Source organism: Triturus cristatus, chromosome 10, assembly GCF_964204655.1.
Source record: "Triturus cristatus chromosome 10, aTriCri1.1, whole genome shotgun sequence".
Classification (NCBI taxonomy): domain Eukaryota; kingdom Metazoa; phylum Chordata; class Amphibia; order Caudata; family Salamandridae; genus Triturus; species Triturus cristatus.
The window spans coordinates 1155196874-1155217891 of NC_140593.1; the positions used below are offsets into that span (position 1 = coordinate 1155196874).

A 21018-nucleotide genomic window follows, 5' to 3' on the forward strand; every position below is an offset into this window, starting at 1 on the left:
ATCTCGTCATGGGCACTGAAGAGGTTAATCCATCTCCACCCGGCATTACCAGGCCCTGGAGCGACCGCCATAATTGACAAACCCCCCCCTATTCCCCGATCTGGAAATTTCAGCACAGTTATCACTACCTCTAAGGGACGTCCAACATGGCGCTCCGTTTTTGCACCGGCGCACAGCATTGGCAGTGACACAGTGATTACTAACACCTGCGAAGGAAGCGTGCATGACCACTTATAAACCACTTCCTACCCCCTCTCCAGAGGTGACAGAGTGTGGGTACGTTGTTCGGTGCAACTGTCACGATGAAGCAGTAAATACTTGATGAATTAATTTATCCGCGTGTCATACATTGCTGAGAAGACTGCAGGACTATTATGTCATGTATAATTCTTTACTTTCAGAGCGTTCTCTCTGTTTTAACCCAAGAAGGCCTTAGAGCCACCAAACTTGCGCGAGTTATCAATTCCCTCCATCACAGTGTATGAAATCTACCTGCCTGCATTTACCCTTCGATATGTCACTCGCTTGTCACTTATATTTTCTTCTTCCCTTTTCACTGTATAAATTGCACTACACTTAACAGCATTTTAAGGAATATGTCATATGCTGAACGAGGATGAGGTTATGACTTATGTGTATTGATCTATCTATTACAGTTCAGCATTCTATACGGTACACCACATTTAGGTTTTGTGATTGGATTACCCCTGAATCTAACCTGAATTCCAACCACTGTGTTGATGATAATTTTCTCCGGTCCTGATGAGCTGCCATTTGATCAATTTTCGACAGACTATGCAAGAAACATGTTGACCTTTGATTTTTTAGAGCTACCAGAGATCGTTGTCTCTGATGTATGCCATTACTGTTTTTAACCAGACAATTGGACCTACCCATTAAAACTTGTTTTAGTGAACTACTTAGTCTATTATAACAACACTATCTCGATGCACCTACACCTCACAACACTCCTCTACACAGCCCTACACCCCCACTGCACATTACAGCTTTGGAATAAAAGCTCTCCGATAAAGTTCATTGCAGCGCCGGCGCGACGAGGAGCAAGCCCAATGATGACGCATGACACCAAACCCAACTGACACCCAAGGAGATCAAAACTTGGCTGTTCAAGCAGTATCATTAATCTATCTCTAGCCTTTGTGGAGTGGAATATCTCAGCGCTGAGAAGCCCTTGGGTAGCCACACGCTCTACAAATCTATACAATCTAAAATCTAAACTGGGTGTGTGAGGGCCCAAGTTCCTAAAGAAACCGACTCCATCCATTCCCTTAGATATCGGACCGACCACACCTATTTATTTTTTTAAGTTTCATACAGCGTGAACATGACCCTATTGCGTTTTATAGCGCTTTACATACGAGTTGAGGAAAACATAGGTAGATAATGGTGGGAGAAAAGCAATGATATATAGCAATAACACCAAGTAAAAAATAGGCAGGCAAAGGACATACATTTGCCAAGTAGGCCATTAATCAGCGTTACATTAATCAATCAGCGTTACATGATAGGAGACAAGATTCTCTCGCTTACTTCTTTTAAGGAACTGCATACCCTTTTGACACATTTTCGGGTTCAAGGTCGTGAACTTCGCTCTTACATTATGAACTTATTCAACTACTGAAGTTTAAGTCATGCCACTTTTGACGCCGCTGAAGATGCGCGACACTACCACTTGCTTCTTCCACACTTGGGTTTCGGTGTGGAATTAGTTTATGGATTCATTCTTATGTTGTCGATTTGTGTAAAGAAAGAGGAGTTAGAATGGCAAACTGATAATTTATGGCACAAAAGTAACGTATTATGATTGGTGCATGTGACGGCGAAAAGGGCGTTATGGGAAATGTAGTTTTGTTTGTTAACTGTTCATTGGCTGCTGTGTTTTGCAGTAAAGGAAGAGAAGGCTAAGCGAGAAGGCTAAGCCTCGGCTCCGAATCTTTAATACAAATGAACATTCTTGACGCACTACCTAGATAGAACAGCCTGGGAGCAATCTATCGTGTATTTGGATACATTTATCATGTGCGGACACTGTTCTGCAGCTAAATATCAGTCTTCTGGGAAAAACTAATTTAAAGCAAGCATTGGCAAAGCAAATTGTAAAGCCTTTTTGCTTTGCCAATTCTTTTTGTTGATGCAATTTAACATCGGCAAAACGAAGCAAAGTGGCTATTGCAATGCTAAACAGCAATAAATAAATACCACGCATCGGCACGTATTCGAGATTACTTTAAAAAAAATATATAATACATATCGCATTGCACTGTACAGGGTTGAAAGCTGCCAGCTGCCATGCGTTTTCAGAAGCACTGGCTAGAAAGTGTAGTACCTCATATAGAATACACGACCCAGAATCCAAGGGATGCAGGGCAAAGTCCGATAGAAGTGACTAAGCCTCATGGCGTAACCAATACGCAGGCATAGTATGTGTTTTCGTGAATGCATGTGTGGCTAACAGCGAGGAGATGGAACCATCGGTAAATAGTTGGATTGACCTGAGAAAGTGGAAGGGCCACCGGAGAGCACATAGATTTCGGACCAGGAGAACGAATAAGATTAAAACATGACCTTACCTGTCCGAGACAGCCTCCAGCTCCACTTTCTTGTCGCTGTGCAGCAGCTGGGTCACGTAGTGTCGTATAAGTCCCACAAAAAAGGTGATAACGACTATAGGCAGCACCACCCAGAGTCGAATAGAGGAGTCCAGGAGCAGCTCCACGGCCGCCATGATGCCCTTTCACGAAACCGCTACGGTATGACGTCAAAGTAGTGCTGGAAGCTATAAAGTTTACGACTGCCCTCTGACCTCGCCGTCAACCCTGTGCCCAAGATGACTCGCACAAAGTCCAAAACTCGAGCAGTTAAAACGGTGACGTCATCACCTTTGACCTCCCTTTGTACTAGCTTGTGACGTAACACCCACGAGAAAGTCGCTCCTCTTACGCTTTGACGTCAGACTTGCTGCCCACCGGAAGTGCTCGGATGTATGGCGTTACCGCGCCCCTGGCAGGAGGCGGTAAACTCTGGAGTGTTTTTCAGCCTCCGAAAGTCCTCAAAAGGAAGCTCATTGCTCACATGGACAGCACAAACACACCTGTCCTGTACACCGGAAGTCAAAAATTAGAACCGGAAGCTCTTCGTCTAAAGGCGGAAGTATCAGTAACACGTCCGGGGTTTGGGAGTTGGGAGCAGTGGTTCCGCACCCGTTTGGTAAATATAGTTCCTTGTCTCCTTGTATTGACTACAGACTGTTTTTTTTATGGCGCTCAGATAAGTATGCTTTCAGGTAGCTTTAGGTTGACGGGAGTAAGCATGACGCGAGGGGAAAAGTGGTTCAGAGGGAACCGTGTCTCGTGTTAATGTTATGAAGTGTACACGTGTGCCACACATTTTAATGACAATTTCTGCTGCCTGCTCAGTTGTAATGACCTTAGTCGTAGTATACTAACCCCACTAGCATTTTAATCGTCCCATGATAGCAGATCTGTTAGTAGCAGTGATGCCTATGCTATTTAAATACCAATATTATAAAGAAGCATTTTATAGTTTCATACCCCTGCGTGGATCGCTAAAGCGCAGTATCGGGTGGGTAGCATGGTATTTATTTATTAAATGCATTTTTATATACCGCGGACTTTACCCGAAGGTGTCAGAGCGCTGTACAATAGAACCAGTTACGTTACATGAGAGAAATGGTACAAAATAGAACGTTGCAAAAATAAACAGGAGACTAGAAGAGGTAGGGTAAAACGATATAGGCAATAACACAATATCAAATACAGCAATCAAGGGTGGGGAATGAACAAGAAAATGTTACAAATTTACAATGATGAACTAACTTCCTAGAGAGGTCTGAGAATGGGGGTTTGAGTTCTGAAAGTGTCTTTGGAAGAGAAGCGATTTGAGGTCAGCTTTGAAAATCTGGATGGAGGTGGTGGCACGGAGAAATGGCGGAAGCGAGTTCCAGATTCTCACCGCATTACCTGAGAACGATTGAGCCATCGATCTTTCCCTCTTGAAGGAGGGGGTCTCCAGCAGAAACGTTTCCGCATTCCGAGAAGGTCTCGAGTCTCTTGACATTTTCAGTTTATTCACCAGGTAACGAGTGGAGGAAGTGTGCAAGGTTTTATGGGTGATGCAGGCAGTGTTGTAAATAGATCTTGCCTCGATGGGAAGCCATCGACGAGAAGACGGGATAGGAGTGATATGGTCACTTAATTTGGACTCTGAAATAAAGCGAGCTGCTGAATGGAGGATGAATTTAAGGGGGGAGAGGTGAGATTTGGGTAGGCCAGTCAGAAGAAAATTGCAGTAATCCAGTCTAGAGAGAACTAGCGATTGGACCAATGTTTTTAGGTCTTTCTCCGGGAAGAACTGACAGATCCCCCACAGAAGGCGCAGCTGGTAACGTGCGTTCTTAGCAATGGAGTTGATGTGGGAGATTAGGTTGAGTCTTTTGTCAAGTATGACACCTAGGGATTTAGCGCTGTCGACAATGATGGGTTTATTGTTGAGTAAATTCATCTGATCCATCCAGAGGAGGGGAAAGAGGTAGATAGGAGGAGGAATTCAGTTTTGGTGGCATTGAGAATGAGTTGGTGAACTAACATCCAGTTGTGAATAGAGTTGAGAGTAGAGTTGAGTAGTGAGAGATCGTTTGCGGAAGACACCTTGAAGTAGTTTTGAGTGTCATCCACATAGAGATAGTAGTGGATCCCAAATTTACTTAGGAGGTTCCCTAATTGGTCCAGATAGAGATTAAACAAAGTGGGTGCAATGATAGAACCTTGAGGGACGCCTTGACCTACCGCCAATGGAGACAAAAGACTGTTCGGTATCTTGATAATTTGGGATCTGTCCGAGAGGAATGAGGCAAACCATTTAAGCACTGTGTCTTTCACGCCCATTCTTTGTTGAAGAGTGTTAAGAAGGGTGTTGTGATTAACAGTATCAAAGGCTGCAGAGAGGTCAAGAAGAATCAGAAGGCATGATTCCCCACAATCGAGTATATACAGTGCATCATCAGTCACTTGCAGCAGGGCTGTTTAGTGCTGCAATTTTGAATGAAGCCAGACTGGAACACTTCAAGGAGATTATTGTCCATAATATGTAGGGAAAGTTGTTTCGCAACACATTTTTCTGTGATTTTAGAAAGAAAAGGAAGGTTGGTGATGGGGCGGAAGTTGTTGAGGTCGTTTGCATCTGCAGAGGTTTTTTTTTTTTTTTAGAAGAAGGGTAACCTGTCCTGTTTTGAGGGCAGCAGGGAGTGATCCTTGACTGGGGTAGAGGTTAACTAGCCTGGTCCAGTAAGAGAGAGTATTGGTGTAGAAATCAATGGGGATACCACTAGGGATGGGGGTCAAAGGAATGGTTGGAGGGTTTGGTTTCAAGGATGCATTTGAGGAGATCATCCTCCGAGATGGCGGCAAAGTTCTGTCAAGTGACTAAGGATTTTCGCTCCTCAATGGGGGTGGGTGACCTGATTCACTAGTGATTTTACCTTTTCATCAAAGAATATAGCGAATTCTGCTTCTTTCCTTGAAGAATCCTCAGGCTTGATGTTTTGGGGAGAGCAGTTTGGGTTTTTGATGCTGTCAAAAAGTTTTTGGGGTCTGTTTTTGGCTGAGTCGAGGAGGGATCTGAAATGTGATGCTTTTTCATGGAAGATGTGCTTGTGGTATTTGGATCTTGCTGAACGTAAATGAGAGAGATTGGTGGTGGATGGATATTGTCTCCACTGTTTCTCCAAGATTCTAGGTTTTTCCTTTCACCATAGAGAGCTTTATTGAACCAAGGTGCTGAGGGGTGGGTCTTTTCCTTTTGTTTTGGAGTGGAGCGACTTTATCGATTTAGACTGTTAGGACTGAGAGGCAATTGGAGGTGAGATCATTGACATCCACATTAGGGTCAAGTCTAGTAAGTGATTGCAAAGCAGAGTCACACGGTGTGTCAAGATCAATGTTTTTAGTGTTGCGGAACCAGTTAGGTGCCCTTTTGGGTTGGCCGAGAGTTATAACGTGCGATAGGTGAAAACGGAAGGAAATGAGGAAGTGGTCTGACCAGTCTACATGGACAGGGGGAGCAATAGTGAGCAGGTCTGCTTTAGATATAACAAGGTCCAGAATTGAGTCCTTGGTGTGTAATTTCCGAGCAGTGCTTGAAAAGATCATTGGCTAAGAGAAAGGTGGCAAGCTTGTTGGCAGCTGAGTCTTCGAAAGAACCCCAGTGTAGATTGAAGTCACCCACGAAGATCTGTCTGTCACTTTGAGACAATTGGTCACTGATTAAGTCGGTGAGTTCCTCCAAAAAGGGAGAGCCGTTAACAGGTGGATTGTAGATGACATGGAACCTGAAAGGTGAGCCGTGATGTACTTGAAGTTCTAGGGATAGGCATTCAAATGTACGGTTTTAACTTGAAGGGAGTTTCTGAAGATGATAGCGACACCTCCCCCAATGTTGTCAGTTCTGTCGTTTGAGGATAGAGTAGTCGGTAGGAATCAGAAGATCAAACAAAGTATGAGAGGAGTCATTAAACCAGGTCTCAGTGAGGAAGAGCATGTCAAGATTGTCGTGGATGATAGTGTCGGAAATTTCCAGTTTGTGCTTGATTGCAGATCTGCAGTTGTAGAGCAAACAATGCAGCTCTGACGCAACTGTTTTGGTGATGGAGGTGTTTGGCCTATTAAGAGAGATAGGGATAAGATTCTTGTATGAGGGTGCCGGGGAAGAAGAGGGAGGCTGGCTAGATCTGACAGAAGATTTGGTCTGAATAGAGAATTGAGTAGGATTATTAGGAGGTTAAAGTGGAGGGGGATTGACGTTGTACGTCTTGTAGCTAGCCAGTAAGTTGGCGATGTCTGTGGAGAACAGACTGTGGTTGGCTTTATTGGGGCGCGGGAGCAAGGAACTCCTCGGGAGGTTGTTGGAGAAGTGGGATATCTTAGCACTTAGAAGTGAGATGGACGCTACAAGCTGGGAAATGGAAGAGATGAGAGAATTAAGTTTATTTTCCAGGGAGAGGAGGGCTGAGCACAAAGAGTTGGGAGGCTTGCTGGTTAAGGGAGGAAGTGTAGTAGGCGAGGGAGGACAGGGCAAGGTGGGGGTAATGGGGGGGTATTGGGGTGCAGGGGTCGAAGGTAAGGAAAGATGGTGGTAGAGAGCAGTGGAAGGTGTTACAGTGATATTTTTACTGGTGTTGAGCAGAGGGGAAGAGTAGAGATCTAAAGTAGGAGGAGGCAGTTGAGGAGTAGAGAGGGAGGGCGGGTCAAAGGAAGGCCGGAGATGTGGGAAAATGAGAGGAGAGGCGGCTATACAGGGAGGGGAAGGTGGGGGGGCAAAGGAAGGGAAGAGGAGAAGAGGGGAGACTGGGCTGTACAGGGAGGGGGTTCAAAGGAAGGCCAGAGGAATGAGGAGAAGGTACTGGATAGTACGCTTGTGGAGTGCATGATTGGCAGTGATATAATTGTTGTGCTCCTAATGTGGGTAGTATTTTGGTTCCCTGTGTGAATGGCAGACTTTCCCAAATCCCATGCTCTTTTTAGGTCGCGCCTGCTGTGGTCAATTAAAGGACTTTACCCTCGCCTTCTGCCCTCGCCATCTGCCCTGACTGGTTCAGTCCAGTGTGGCTCTTATTTGCTGCCACCCAACTGGTTCAGATAGCGATACGTCATTTCCATTTTTCCTCGCAGGAGCCCTGGCCGAGCACTGTTTTATTACACTTGCATTGCTCTTCTGTTCTTTTGGCAGAACTCTTTTTTCACTGTTGCGCCCATCACTTTTTTTTTTTTTAGTTAAATAATTTTTATTAGAAATAATGAAAAACACAGGATTACAACCATAAAGTAAGACAATAGCAGTCAACATATAAGCATACAAGCATATAGAAATAGTAATAGCACACTAAGTGAATTATACAGAAACGGTTGCAGAATATGGAAAACACTTTCAGTAATGAGTCAAAAAATTATTATACTATAATAGTATACAAAAAAGGCCTGTGTATAAACTAGAATAAATATAATGGTTAAGAGAGAGTATATTTTTATTAGCGGGAAAAGAAAAGAGAAAAGAGGAAGAAAAAAGAAAAGAGAAGAAGAAGAGAAAGATAGGAAGAGAAGGACAATAAAATAGAAAGAAAAAAGAGAAATTATATTGATGTTGATAGAAAAGTCGTCGTAAAGGGTAGCCATAGTAAGTCAGATTTAATCTGTATGTGGATGGAAGATTGGGGAATAGAGGCAATTCTATGTTCATCACATATATAATTCCACCAGTGTACAAAAGATATTTTAGAGTTATCTTTCCAGCATATTAATATAACTTTAAACGCCACAGCAAGAAATAAATCAAATAGAAGAGAGGGGAGAGAATCAATATCAAAGTCAGGCGACATGGAGCCTAAAAAGACATTAAGCATATTAAATTGTACTTTGTGAGAAAAAATCAGTGAGCATTTTGACCATATAGCATCCCAAAAAGCATACACTTTAGGACAGTGGAACAATAAATGTAATAAAGAGCCTTCAGCATTAAGACAGGACCAGCAGGATGATGTGACAGATCGATTGAACTTATGTAACATAAGGGGAGTAATGATGACTCTATTATAAATAAAGTAGAGGGACTGTGTGAGATTAGCAGCTTTGGAGGTCTTGAATAATTTTTGCCAAAACTTATCCCATTGTGGTGTCGACAAAGTGAAAGAGAAGTCCTGTTCCCATTCAAGTTCCACCTTAGATTTATTCCGCGAGCCCACAGGGGTAGATAAAGATTTATAGATAAAAGAGGCACTTGGAATAGTATCAGTAGAGACTTGATAGAGTGAAGGATCAGGAAGTAGGGAAGTAGAAGTTGGTAGAGAGAAAAATTGCTGTATACAGACCAGTAGTATTGAAGCTAAAATATCATACTGTTGAATACAGGAATCTGGTAATTGAAAAGATTCTTGCAATTGATGGAAAGAAAGAAGCACATTACAAACATTTGGTGTACATAAAAAAGACCCTTTTCTTTCCATTGTTTGTAGTAGAATGATTTGTGACGGAACTTAATGTATTTATTGAACCAAAGCGATGACGCTAGAAAAGATTGATAATTATCCAAATTCTTAAAGAAAAGTGTATGTAACAAAGCATGAGAGTGCTTCAAAATAGGGTATTTGGAAATAAAAGTACAATTAGTCATGTGAACAACATCTGGTATTGAAAAATCATTTAACAGTGAGCATTCAACCTTAACCCATGGGGGCTGAGATAGATTCTGATAATCTTTAGACAAAGCATAAAATTGACGAATCAGAAAAGCATTGTGATATAAATTAAAATCAGGGAATCTGACACCCCCCTCATTTTTAGGACAAATCAATTTAGACAAGGCAATACGAGCACGTTTGTTATTCCATAGAAATTTAGTGCACAATGAATTAATCTGAGAGAAATAATATGCAGGAATTTTAAATGGTAACATAGACAGTATAAACAAAATCTGAGGGACTATCATCATTTTAATTGTATCCAGTCTGCCCCACCACGAAAGAAACAATGGAGACCAGAGGTTTAACAAAGTAGTAATCTTAAGTTTTAAGGCAGAAAAATTATGAGATAGTGTGTCACGAATATTGGAAGAGAACCATATACCAAGGTATTTAATTTTTTGGGGACACCACGTGAAGTTGGATGATTCAAACATGTACCTAAAACAAGAAGGGTTTAAAGGTAAAATCTCAGTTTTAGAAAAGTTTAATTTATAACCTGAAATTTCGCAAATGATGAAATTTCCTGCAAAAAAGGGGGTAAGGAAGATATAGGGTTGGACTTATAAATAAGAACATCATCAGCATACGCAGATAATTTAATTTGATGGGACTTGAAGCTAAAACCAGTAATGGGAGGATTGCTTCTAATACGTTCCAAAAATGGTTCTAAGCATAACAGGAAAAGCAATGGTGAAAGGGGGCAACCCTGACGTGTGCCTCTTTGAAGGGAGAAATAGGGAGAAAAAAGACCATTAACAAAAATACATGCTTTTGGATTAGTATATAACAATTTAACATATGATATAAACTTCGGACCAAAGCCAAACCATTGTAATGTATGTATCAAGAACTCCCAGTTAACACGGTCAAAGGCTTTTTCTGCATCCAAGGATAAAGCAGCTAGTGGGGAAGGATATTTTTTACTGAGAGCAAGAATATTGGAAAACATTCTGGCATTGTCAGAAGCCAAACGACCTTTAACAAAGCCGACTTGGTACTGGGTTAATGAGAATAGGGATAATTTTCTCTAAACGAGAAGCCAATATTTTTGCAAAAGTTTTACAATCCTAATTAATTAATGAAATAGGACGAAAATGTTTGCAATAGGAGGGATCTTTATCTGGTTTGGGATTACAATAATAAGGGCTTCCAAAAAAGAATCACGGGCTTGGGAACTAGATATAAAAGAATTAAAAAGTTCTAATAATTTGGGAGCAAAAATTGAGGCGAAAGCAGAAAATAGTTCAATTGAAAATCCATCAGGGCCAGGAGCCTTCACTTTTTTCAAGGATTTAAGAGCATTAGTTAATTCTTGTAGGGAAATGTCATCTTCAAGAGAGTTAAAAATATCCTGGGAAGTTGTGTGCTTGGGGATATCTCGGAAAAAAGAAGTAAAGTCGTCTTCTGAGGGTTTGGTAGTTTCTGTATATAATAGATTATAGTAAGATTGAAATGTGGAAATGATGTCAGAGTCAGATGAAAGGAGAGTATTGCTTGATTCTGAGTGAATGGGGCCAATCACTTTACGTTCTGATTTAATTTTTAGATAATTTGCTAGCATTTTCCCAGCTTTGTTTTGGCCACCATGGTATTTCGATTTAATCTTAAGGAGGATGTTGCAAGCATCCCTAGTGACTATTTTATTTAGGGTAGACTTAGCTTTGATTAATTCTTGTAAGGAAGAGGGAGATTTAGAAGTGTAGTAATTATGTTCTAACGTTTTTAAAAGGGCCAGGGTTTCTTTATACTCAGTATGTAATACCTTTTTCTTTTTTGAGGAGTAGGCAATAGTGAAGGCTCTAAAAGATGCTTTAAAAGCATCCCAATTGTTGTGTAAGGAGGTGTCAATAGACTTATTAAAGGTAAACAATTCCTTAATGAAAGAGGATGCTTCTTGAATAAAGGTACGGTCTGATAAAAGGAAATTATTGAAACGCCATCTGCCTTGTTTACACGTTGTGAGGGATAGGTCAATGGAGGTGGAGACTGGAGCATGGTCAGATATAAAAATAGACCCAATGTCAGAGGACTGGAGACAAGGTAGCAGTGATTTAGAGATTAGGATATAGACAATACGGGATCTGGTATGATGTACAGGAGAAAAGAAGGTAAATTCAGAGGAATCTGGATTACACGTTTTCCATGTATCAAATAATGGACGGGAGGAGATGGCCGATTGAAATGATTTGTGAGATTTGTCAGGTTTAAACTTACATTTGGATTGCCTATCAGTAAATGGAACTAACCAATTATTAAAATCACCACCAAGCACGACATTAGAATTGGAGAGTGATAATAATGTCAACTATATAGAGTGCCAAAATTCCGAATCTGGCTTAACAGGACCATACATATTGAAAAAAAGTGATTTGTCGTTTATTGATGATAGTCTCAGCCAATACCCAACGACCATTCGGGCCAATACCCAACGACCATTCGGGTCACAATCTGTCGAAACAATCTGTGCAATAATAGATTTGTGGAACAATATAGCGACACCACCATGACGATCAGTAGCAGGAGAAAAAACAATTTGATTAACCCAGTGACGTTTAAGTTTAAGGGATTCTTTGTCATTACAATGTGTCTCCTGTAAAAAAGCAATCTGGGTATTAAGTTTAGCCAGGTGAGACAATACCTTTTGACGCTTGACGGGGTGACCAAGACCACGAACATTCCACGAAGTCACATTAACCATAACTCAGGATGAAGGAGAACATGAGGGAACAGGAACATGGAACTGCAGAATTGACAAGAAACAAGAAGGAAAGATATTGTTCAATATTCAAGGAAAAAGATCTAATATCTACAAGAAAACATGTACAAAGAAACAGAATTAACAATGAGGAAGAACAAGAAAAGAAGAAGAAGAATAGAGAAACAAGAGGAAAAGAAGAGAGAAGCAAAAAAGGAAAGTAAAGACATGTAAACAGATCAAGGGATAACATCCGGATCTGTAAAGAGCGAGGAGAAGTCGAAGAAAAAGAGGAGCGTAATGACGCCAGAGGACGCGGACCACACTGATAAATACAGATGAATACAGAGAAAAAGAACCTCATTAATAATTAATAGTATAAACCAACGGCAAGATTTTAAGTAAACCAATTAACAGAATACAAAGTGACAATCCCAAAAAAAAAAGGAAAAAAAAAAAGAAGTCAAGAGTTAGTATCCATTCCATGAGACGGGAGACTTTGAAGAAAGAGTTTACGTTTTTCCGGATCGTCAAAGGACCGGGATCGACCCTCATGCGTAATTTTACAAAGACATGGATGAAGTATTCCATACTGTATGTTGAGACGTCTCATCTGTGGACACAAAGCAAGAAATTCTTTGCGACGAGCATTGGTTGCAGTGGAAATGTCTTGCGATATGAAGAGAGTATGATCTGACCAGATAAGACGCCTTTTGAGTCTGACAGCCTTCAAGACACGCATCAATTCAGAAAATTCAAGAAAGAGCATAATAATTCCACGTGGTTTATTAGCGGCAGGATTTAGACGACCTAAACGGTGTGCTCTTTGAATGTTAAGAGGACCAGTCAATGTTGGTAGATCGAGGAGCTCTGGAAGAAACTTCTGAAGGAAGGACACCATATCAGACCCTTCTATATTTTCCGGAAGGCCATGAAGGCGGAGGTTATTTCTTCGATTACGATTTTCAAGGTCCTCAGTATGAAGTTTAAGCTTATGGATTTCCTGCTCCAGGAGCGGAATTTTCGTAGAAGCATCCTGCAAATCACTAACACGCTGCTCCAGATCAAAAACCTTGCTTTCTATGATGATCCATCTTTCCTCAATCTGTTTCAACTTTTCATTAGTAGTTGACATGAAGGGTTGAAGACCACGAACTTCATCAAGAATAGAGTCCAAAACAGGATTTTGAGAAGAATGGATAGGAGAAGGCGGGTCGTTTTTAGGCCGCTTAGGTTTTGTACCAGACGTGGAAGATTTGGTAAAATGTGGGTCGGTAGACATTGTGCTCAGCAGAAGTAAGTAGTCACCAGGTACCAAGAAAGTTAAAAAATATCTGAAGCGTAGAAGCAGGTCTTCCAACAGTAGACAAAAAAAAAAAAAAAAAAGGGCACCAGAAATAAAAAAATAAAAAAATTATATGAATATCACACAATGTGGAAAAAAAAGAAAAACGTGGGTGCTTTCACGTAGAATGGCAGCAACATACGTGGCAATGGACATGGAATTACCGCCTGTCAAAAAGGTGTTGAGGCTGATTCCTGGTAGTAAAAGGCTGAGAGGCTGCAAAAGGAGGAGGGCGAGGCCCTAAGCAATAGTGTAGAGCATTACAATGTAATGTAATCAGGACTATTGATGCATAAGTCACGATCACAAAAAGGAACAGCCACTCGTTCAGTCAGTGGAGAGTGGAGGCGGTAACATCCACTGTCAACATGAAGTAAAAATAAAGCTCATGTTTTGCCATGTGATACAACTCTCAGGAGCATGAGGAGAGGTAAAGGTAGCTAAAAGTAAGCAGAAGAACTTACACCGCTGAAGAAATGAATTTCCGTGGCATTTCGGCAGCGCAACAACAAGCGCGAGCTCAGCGGTCCAAAATGGCGGCCACTCACGATTTTGTGAGGCGAGAAAACCGCCAGTGCAGCGAGTATGAAATCCGTCATGAATGGCAGCAGAAAAGCGGTATTCAGGCTCACCGCATCTTCACCGGCAAAGAGTCAACGCTCGCCGTCGACGAAGGAGGCATAAACGGGTCCAAAATAGCGTTGGAGTCCCGCGACGCAGCGGAGCTCACAGCAAGTCCGCCATTTCCTGCGGCGCGCAAGCCACACCCCCCCGCGCCCATCACTTTTTGACCATGGTCTTTCTCACTCGGTCTGTCCCACAGCAGTCCCTTCAGTTTTTAGAACAGTGGATGGCTGTCCAGGCTGCATGTGTCTCTCTGCCGTTCCCTCAGCCACATACTTATTTTGCGCCATAAAATCAAGGCTGCAGTCAATCTTTCTTTTACTGAGCCGCTTGTTCCATTTTCATTTTATCACACAAAGCTCGGAACGTGCGCGCTCCAGGGCTCGCATTTAGCCCTGCACCGCTGCTGTTCGACACAATTATTTCACGTTGGCAACTTTTACAGTGTTGTGTTGTTTTTATTCTTTACATCTCATTAGTTTGCTTGACAGTTGCATTTTTCGTAGTGTTTCAGCGTGTGCACTCAAACCGCCACATGCATGTAATTCATTTATTGGACTTTGGGTGTGTAGATACAGTTATCAACGTTCTGCCGTATGCCTGGGCGCTGTTCTGAGGCAGATGCTGCCGTCCGAAATACTCTTGATCACCTTCTTCCGTCACTTCACTACGAGCCGTACATTGCGATTCACGTAGGTCCCTTTGCAGTCAGGCATCTCCAAAATCATTATCTAAGGAGCTCTCATGTTGCACCGCAGGCAACAACATTGGCGACTACCCCACCTAACCTGCTGGTTGTAGGAGTCTGGGGGAAAGGTCATACATGAATAACATTGCAAATCTAACTTGCCATTCGAGGCATTCTCCGTGTGTGAGTTTTGTTAGTGATGTACCCTATTGTCCTGTGTTCGTGCCATAGTCGTACACGTACTGTATGCATATATATGGTGAAAGTAAAGAAAACATCGCCCATTAATAGTTAACAGACCCGAACAAGCGCCTGATAGTAAGGTACACGCCTGTGTACGTTTTCCTTCAATCATACACAGTATTTTAACCAAAGGTTTTTTTTTTAGGAGGCTGGAAATGCATATTGCTCCAAGCCTCGCTTTCAGCCCTGACCCCTCCTTCTGTAAAGTCTCAAAGTTATTTGCTATCCCTGCTTGTTCTGTTTCTTGTTTCTTTGCTTTGAGCCCAAGCATTTCCCTGTTCCGAGTTCCTCGGGCACTATTAGGTATGTGCTCAGCAACCTCTAAAACCCTGTAGGCGTCAGTCCGCTCATTGACTGAGTTTTCATCCATTCATTCTTAGGAACATGGCACAGGCCCATCATCTCCACGTTGCTGCACTAATGTAGACTGGACTTTAACTTTCCTGCTCTTAGTGAAAAGCTTTTGCACAGGTTAAGAGTTTGAATGAGGCTTGCATTGATTATGTACGTTAACCAAAGGTTTTTTAGCTAATGATAACTTTTTTGAGTGTTTGACACACTTGTACCTGCAGAATAGCAAACGCAAGTTTCTCATTTTGTTTTCCAGAAGTTTGTCCTATATTTAATTTTTTTGTGGTTTTCAGGGTTACGTTGCATTGCACTAATAAGCATCGCTACGTGTAACCTCCTAAAAAGCAACAGTGGTCCACATCCATATAGTATATTTGTGCATCGTCATGACCTTGTAATGCACAAGTGCATCACTGGGTGTCATTGTTCAAGTGAGGTAATGGATTGAACTTGTGTAAATTACGTGGCCGATGTCAGCTCTATGACTAATGAATTTTGGAACCTGAGGGAAAAAAATAAAATAATTTCATGTCATATAAAATGTAAATACACTGGGACAGCATTGGGTCTGGTAGTGCGTGTTCTGATCTTCATTTTTTAGGTCGAGACTAGCGCAGCGCGCATGTTCTGCTCTAGGAGGGCCTCTTGGAATCACTACAGACTTCTCAGTAAACTTGTGCCTTTACATTTTCCTCACATTTTATTGGCCTTTGCGATGTGGCTTTCAAAAATGAGAGCACGTAATTGGCCAAAGGCGGGTGCATGTCCCGCCTTTCTTCTAAAGGTTCACTCCCATGGCCTTTGGGTCTCGGTAGCGAGCAGCGGCGCGTACAGACTGGCAGCTAGTCGTGGATCAGGTTACTAATTATAACCGAGCGCGATCGCTTTTGCGTGAGCGCTCCATTTCACTTACATAAACAAATGCAGTCATTGACTCTGCCCCAACCCTGCTGGCACCAGTCTGGTTTTTTGTAGGCACCCATGAACGGAAGTCACTTGGCTATGTTAAATGTATAATGTTTTTTCAGACCTCCAGCCCCAGAAACAAACAGCGCTTACTTTTAAATATTAGTCAACTAAGATAGTTTTGTTTGTTTTACACGTGATACAAAAATCACAAATGTGTCCGACCCCTAATGTGTGAGCTACCACTCCCATGTTGCCTTTACAGGTCATTTCTATATTTAGCCTCAAAGTCACTTCTGCCTCTCACCCCTCCTGTTGCACTGCTCTCCTCCCCCACCCCCTCAAACTTCTGAAGAGCGCCACTAGGAGCCTAGCCATGGATGAATATCTCATGTGCAGTGCCGGCAGTTCATTGCTTGCGAGATCCCTCTGCGGACCCTCTCGCTGGTCTTGTCCAGTCCTCTATACGTGAAGGGACCGGGATGCCCCTCTGGAATGGACATAAAGGAGGTGGGTAATGTGCATCAGAAGCGGCAGCCAAACTGTCTTGTGTAGAGCAAACTACAACCCCCTACACCCCCCCCACACACACACAACCCAGCTTGCCACTTGAACAATCTCGTGTAGCACTTGATGTGTTTGTTGACGCACATGAGAACAAAAAAGATTTGTTTTCAACTCGAATATGCACCCCTCAATTAAGCATTTTTTTCCTCGGTATTCAGCGAAAAAAATGTGCATGCAAATTCTGTTCTTCTGATTTCTTTCACTTCCACTTCCTCAAAAGAGACCTCTCCCCCAGTCTCCAACTTGATGACCGTTGTGTCAAGGCTGGTGTGTCCAGTGGGACTGGGGCAACAGCACCTTTATCTGGACATTAGTGGAAATCCTCTATAGCAGCAGTTGGTTTACGTGGTGCAGTTTTCTTTCTGGTTTTCTTTTGAATCGGATCGGAGCGCCTAATTTTCCTAGGTCCATGTGGGCTCTGGACACGCTGCAATGCTGGTCTGATTATCGCCCCATCCTTGCATGAATGTGGCAGCCGTCTGCTTTTCTTAGTTTGTCACGTTATATACGGAGCAGAGGCCCGGACCGTTACTGGCGAGTTCACACAGTGCAGGAGCATTCAGTTCACGCATGCATGAAAAAACATTTTATCTTGACATTTATGTTTTTGGACAAATGTTACAAAAATAAAATTAAACAGTGCCACTTGGCTGACCATAAAGCTGAACCTGCTGTGCTATTGACTCTGTTGCAGCCCTTACAGTATATCTAATGCAGTAACGTGGCAACTCTTCATTTTTAGACATCTTTCCTGTATGGGGGGGCCTGTGGGGGCTCTGAGGTGAGGGAGGGGCTGGTTCTCCTGGGGAAGTTGAGGATGAGTCTTGCTTTGTTGTTCTGGATGCTGTTGGGTAGTTGCTTGGTGGTTCCTGCGTACAGTGTGTTGCCGTAGTTGAGGTGGCTGGAAATGATGGCTTGGGAGACTGTTTACCTGGTGGAGATGGGGATCCATCGGAAAATCTTGCAGAGGGTTTGGGAGCAAGAGGAGGAGATGGCATTGACTTGGTTCTTCATGGTTAGTTGGCTCTCCAGGATGATTCCGAGATTGCGTGCGTGGTTGGACAGAGTCAAAGCGGGGTCGAGTGCGGCGGGCCTCCGTCAGTCATCCCCACTTTCTTAGGACCGCTAAATTTACTTTCTCCTTTAGACACTTTCCTGACTGACTTGACCCAAACCCATTGACCCCCTTTAACATGCATTTCTCGTACACCATGTTTAGAATCAAAATGTGCTTTATGTATTTCCTGCGATGCCATAATGCGTTTCCTTATCTCTGTTTCATCCCAGTTCAACTTACTATGCATTTCCATCCAACCAGGATTCACTTTGGGATGCGGAATGCGCCCTCTCATCAAGCCAAAAGGACTCTCACCCACTGAATCATGTGGCGTCACTCTGCATGTCCGTAACATCCTCTTCAATTCATCCTCCCAATGTTTCCTTCCTTAACTGGCCAATTGTACTGTGCATTTAATCACTCTATTTGCTCTCTCACCACAGCATTACCCCAGGGATGAAATAACACAGTGAAGATCTGCTCTATGGCAGCCATGTTTACAAAGTTCTTAATTTCTTCTTACTTAAATTGTACCTCATTGTCTGTCAGAATCACTGTAGGAAATCCCTCTCCTAAAAAGCTCCCTCAAGAAATCCAATTAATGTGCTTGTGTCCACTTTATTCACTACATCCAATTCAACCCATCTGGAAAACACATCTATTAGGACTATGATATATCTACAGAAACCATCACACTATGTAATTGGCCCCATGAAATCCAGCGCTACATCATCCCATGGTAATTTGAGACATCCCAAAGAGTACATTGGTGGATTCAAGGTATTCTGGGATATAACAGCACTCTCCTAATCCATACAAAACTTTCAATTTCCAGATCCACCTTTGTCCACCAATATAACATTTTCACATTGCGTTTGGTGCGTGTAATACCCGAACGCCCTTCATGACAAATTGAAGTTATTTTCTCTCCAACTGCATTAGGTGGAATGATTGTCACCTCAAAATAAATACCTCATCCACACACAATTTGTCATGTACATCCCAAAATGCTTTAATTTCTCCTAGTATCTCATGTTTAATAACTTTTCCCCACCATTTCATAATTCTACTATCTGGTTTTTAAGACCTTATCCTTATCGTATGCTTCCATCCATTTGTTCTTTTGTAAACTGTTGACACTCTCATCAGTAAATATACCTGCCACACACAAAATATTCCAGGGATCCTGGTCAATTTCGCTGAGAGGTAGTGACATTCTACTCAGAAACTCAGCAGTGACATTTTTGACAGCTAGTACGTATTGAACGTCGATTATTGCAGATGCTCTGGCTAAACCCCCGGTAGTTAACAATTTGGTTAAGAGTTTATAATCCAACCTCGGAACCAATTTTCTTCCCCACCAGAACTTTGGAAAGTGTTCCTATGCCCACACACGCACTGTCTCCTTTTCTACCACAGAGTACTTTTCCTCTGTGGGTGAGCAGGATCTAGGTGCAAATGCTATAATAACTCTTTTACCTGTTAAGTTGTTTGGGTAATACACTGCCTAAACCCTTTCCACTGGCATCCGTTATTACTGAGGTGTCGGCAGTGGAATAAAAATGTAACTGCATTGGAACATTGCTGATTGCCAAAAATGATTTCTGATGTGCTTCACACCAACCAAATGTTGCTTTACTCTTCAACAATAATCTCATATCATTACGTGTTACATTTTCTGTGAGAAATTTTGTACAAATTGTGAATAAAACTCTGCTAAGCCCACAAAGGACCTGAGCTCATCCTTAGATTTGGGAGATGGAGCTTTATTTATGGCTTCCACCAGTTTCTCTTTAGGTTTGATTCCAACATCACTTATTTCATGACCTAAACACGTGACTTTTTTTCTCTGCAAATTTGCATTTGGCCATTTCTGCTTACAACCTTTTCCATTTTTGAATGTGTAACACGTTTGTTAATACTTCATCATGATGTCTCTTACTCTTACCCATAATTAAAATCTCATCCTGAAAGAATATAACTTCAGGTAAGTGCCCAAATAATTGTGTTATGAGTCTCTGAAACACTCCTGTTTCAGACTCTAGCCCAAAAGGCATATATCTAAATTGGTAGCAGCTGAAAGGTGTACAAAACGTTGTAAGATGTCTTTTACTAAGATCCAGCCCTATGTTGATGGTATGCAACAGACAGATCCAACGCTGAATACCACTTAGCTTGAATAGTTATGGACAGCATTTCCATTTAGTCTATTCTTTGTAGTGGGAATTGATCAACTAGAATATTATTATTCGGTCCCCTCAAGTCAACACATAAAGGTACCTTACCATTCAACTTCCTGGCTAAGGCCAATGGGGAGACCCATTCTGATGCTTCAATTGGTTCAGTAATATAGGATTCGTGTAACTTTTTAGCTTTATCTCTGACAATTAATGGGATGTTACATGCTTTGTTTTTTTGGTGTGGCTTTACTGTTTACATTTATCTGTAGAGTAAACCCCTTCAGCAACCCAATTTTACCTTTAAACACTGAAGAAAATTATTCTAACACCTATTTTCAGTGGTTTATCCCTCACGTGCTACCAACACTGTTGGGATGTAAAAGAATACTCTTTTTTTCCTGGTCTTTCCAACCCAATTCTGAGGGTCCATCCTTAGCTATGTACAGTTTGCACAATGCATGTCTGTTTTCTGTAGCTGATTATAAATACGGAACCCTTCAAGACCAAGACAGTTTCTTTCTGGGGATGATAACCCTCTACTGCCATCCATATTAGCTATTTAGTTGAGAAAGTACTCCTTTCGCTCAACCCACTGAGCTGCCAGTTCGCCAGGAGCTGCCAGAAACTTCTTTGGAGAACTGAGTTGCACAGGATGGAAGTTCACATTGCCAGTGGCGGATATAGCCTCATTAGTAGACATTCTTTACTTCCAGATCTCACGCTGTAAAAATGAAACATTTACCTTAAAAACAGTAAATTTCTTAAAGAACCACACACATCCTTGTATTTAAGCTTTGAAGAGGTAGGTGCGTTGTCCTGTCACTGCGATGCATATCGGAATAAATAGATTTAAAATGTGGTGCGTAGCGGCGCATAAACGCAATGCAATTTTCCCACGGCAAGAGAAATGAAATCTAGCACGCGTTGCATGGTTTTCAGAATAGATACGATTTGTCCTTTTTCACTTCCACTACGTGCTAAATTTTAAGTTTGCGATACCGCACGTGTGAGACACAGTCCAAAGAACTCCAGCAAGATTGTTTTGGGCTGGATTCAGCTCCTGCTCATCGCCAAATTACTGTAGCAATCAC

General features: G+C 42.0%; 2 protein-coding genes across 3 annotated transcripts in view; one reads left to right on the forward strand and one right to left on the reverse strand.

Annotated features, from left to right (window-relative positions):
• LOC146796799 (ER membrane protein complex subunit 3-like) overlaps positions 1 to 3148 on the reverse strand; it is a 65622-nt gene extending 62474 nt beyond the window's left edge. Inside the window, exon 1 of the mRNA XM_085629513.1 lies at positions 2592 to 3148. Within this exon, the coding sequence (XP_085485639.1) occupies positions 2592 to 2746 (155 nt within the window). The 5' untranslated portion in view covers positions 2747 to 3148. The remainder of the gene's footprint in view (positions 1 to 2591) is intronic.
• The window catches only part of UXT (ubiquitously expressed prefoldin like chaperone), a 37561-nt gene continuing 19539 nt past the window's right edge, over positions 2997 to 21018 (forward strand). The window contains exon 1 of one of the 2 annotated variants that reach the window (XM_085629514.1): positions 2997 to 3228. The gene's annotated coding sequence lies outside the window, so the exon portion shown is untranslated. Of the gene's footprint in view, positions 3229 to 18007; positions 18092 to 21018 lie in introns of those variants that run through there. The other variant, XM_085629516.1, reaches the window with a different exon arrangement.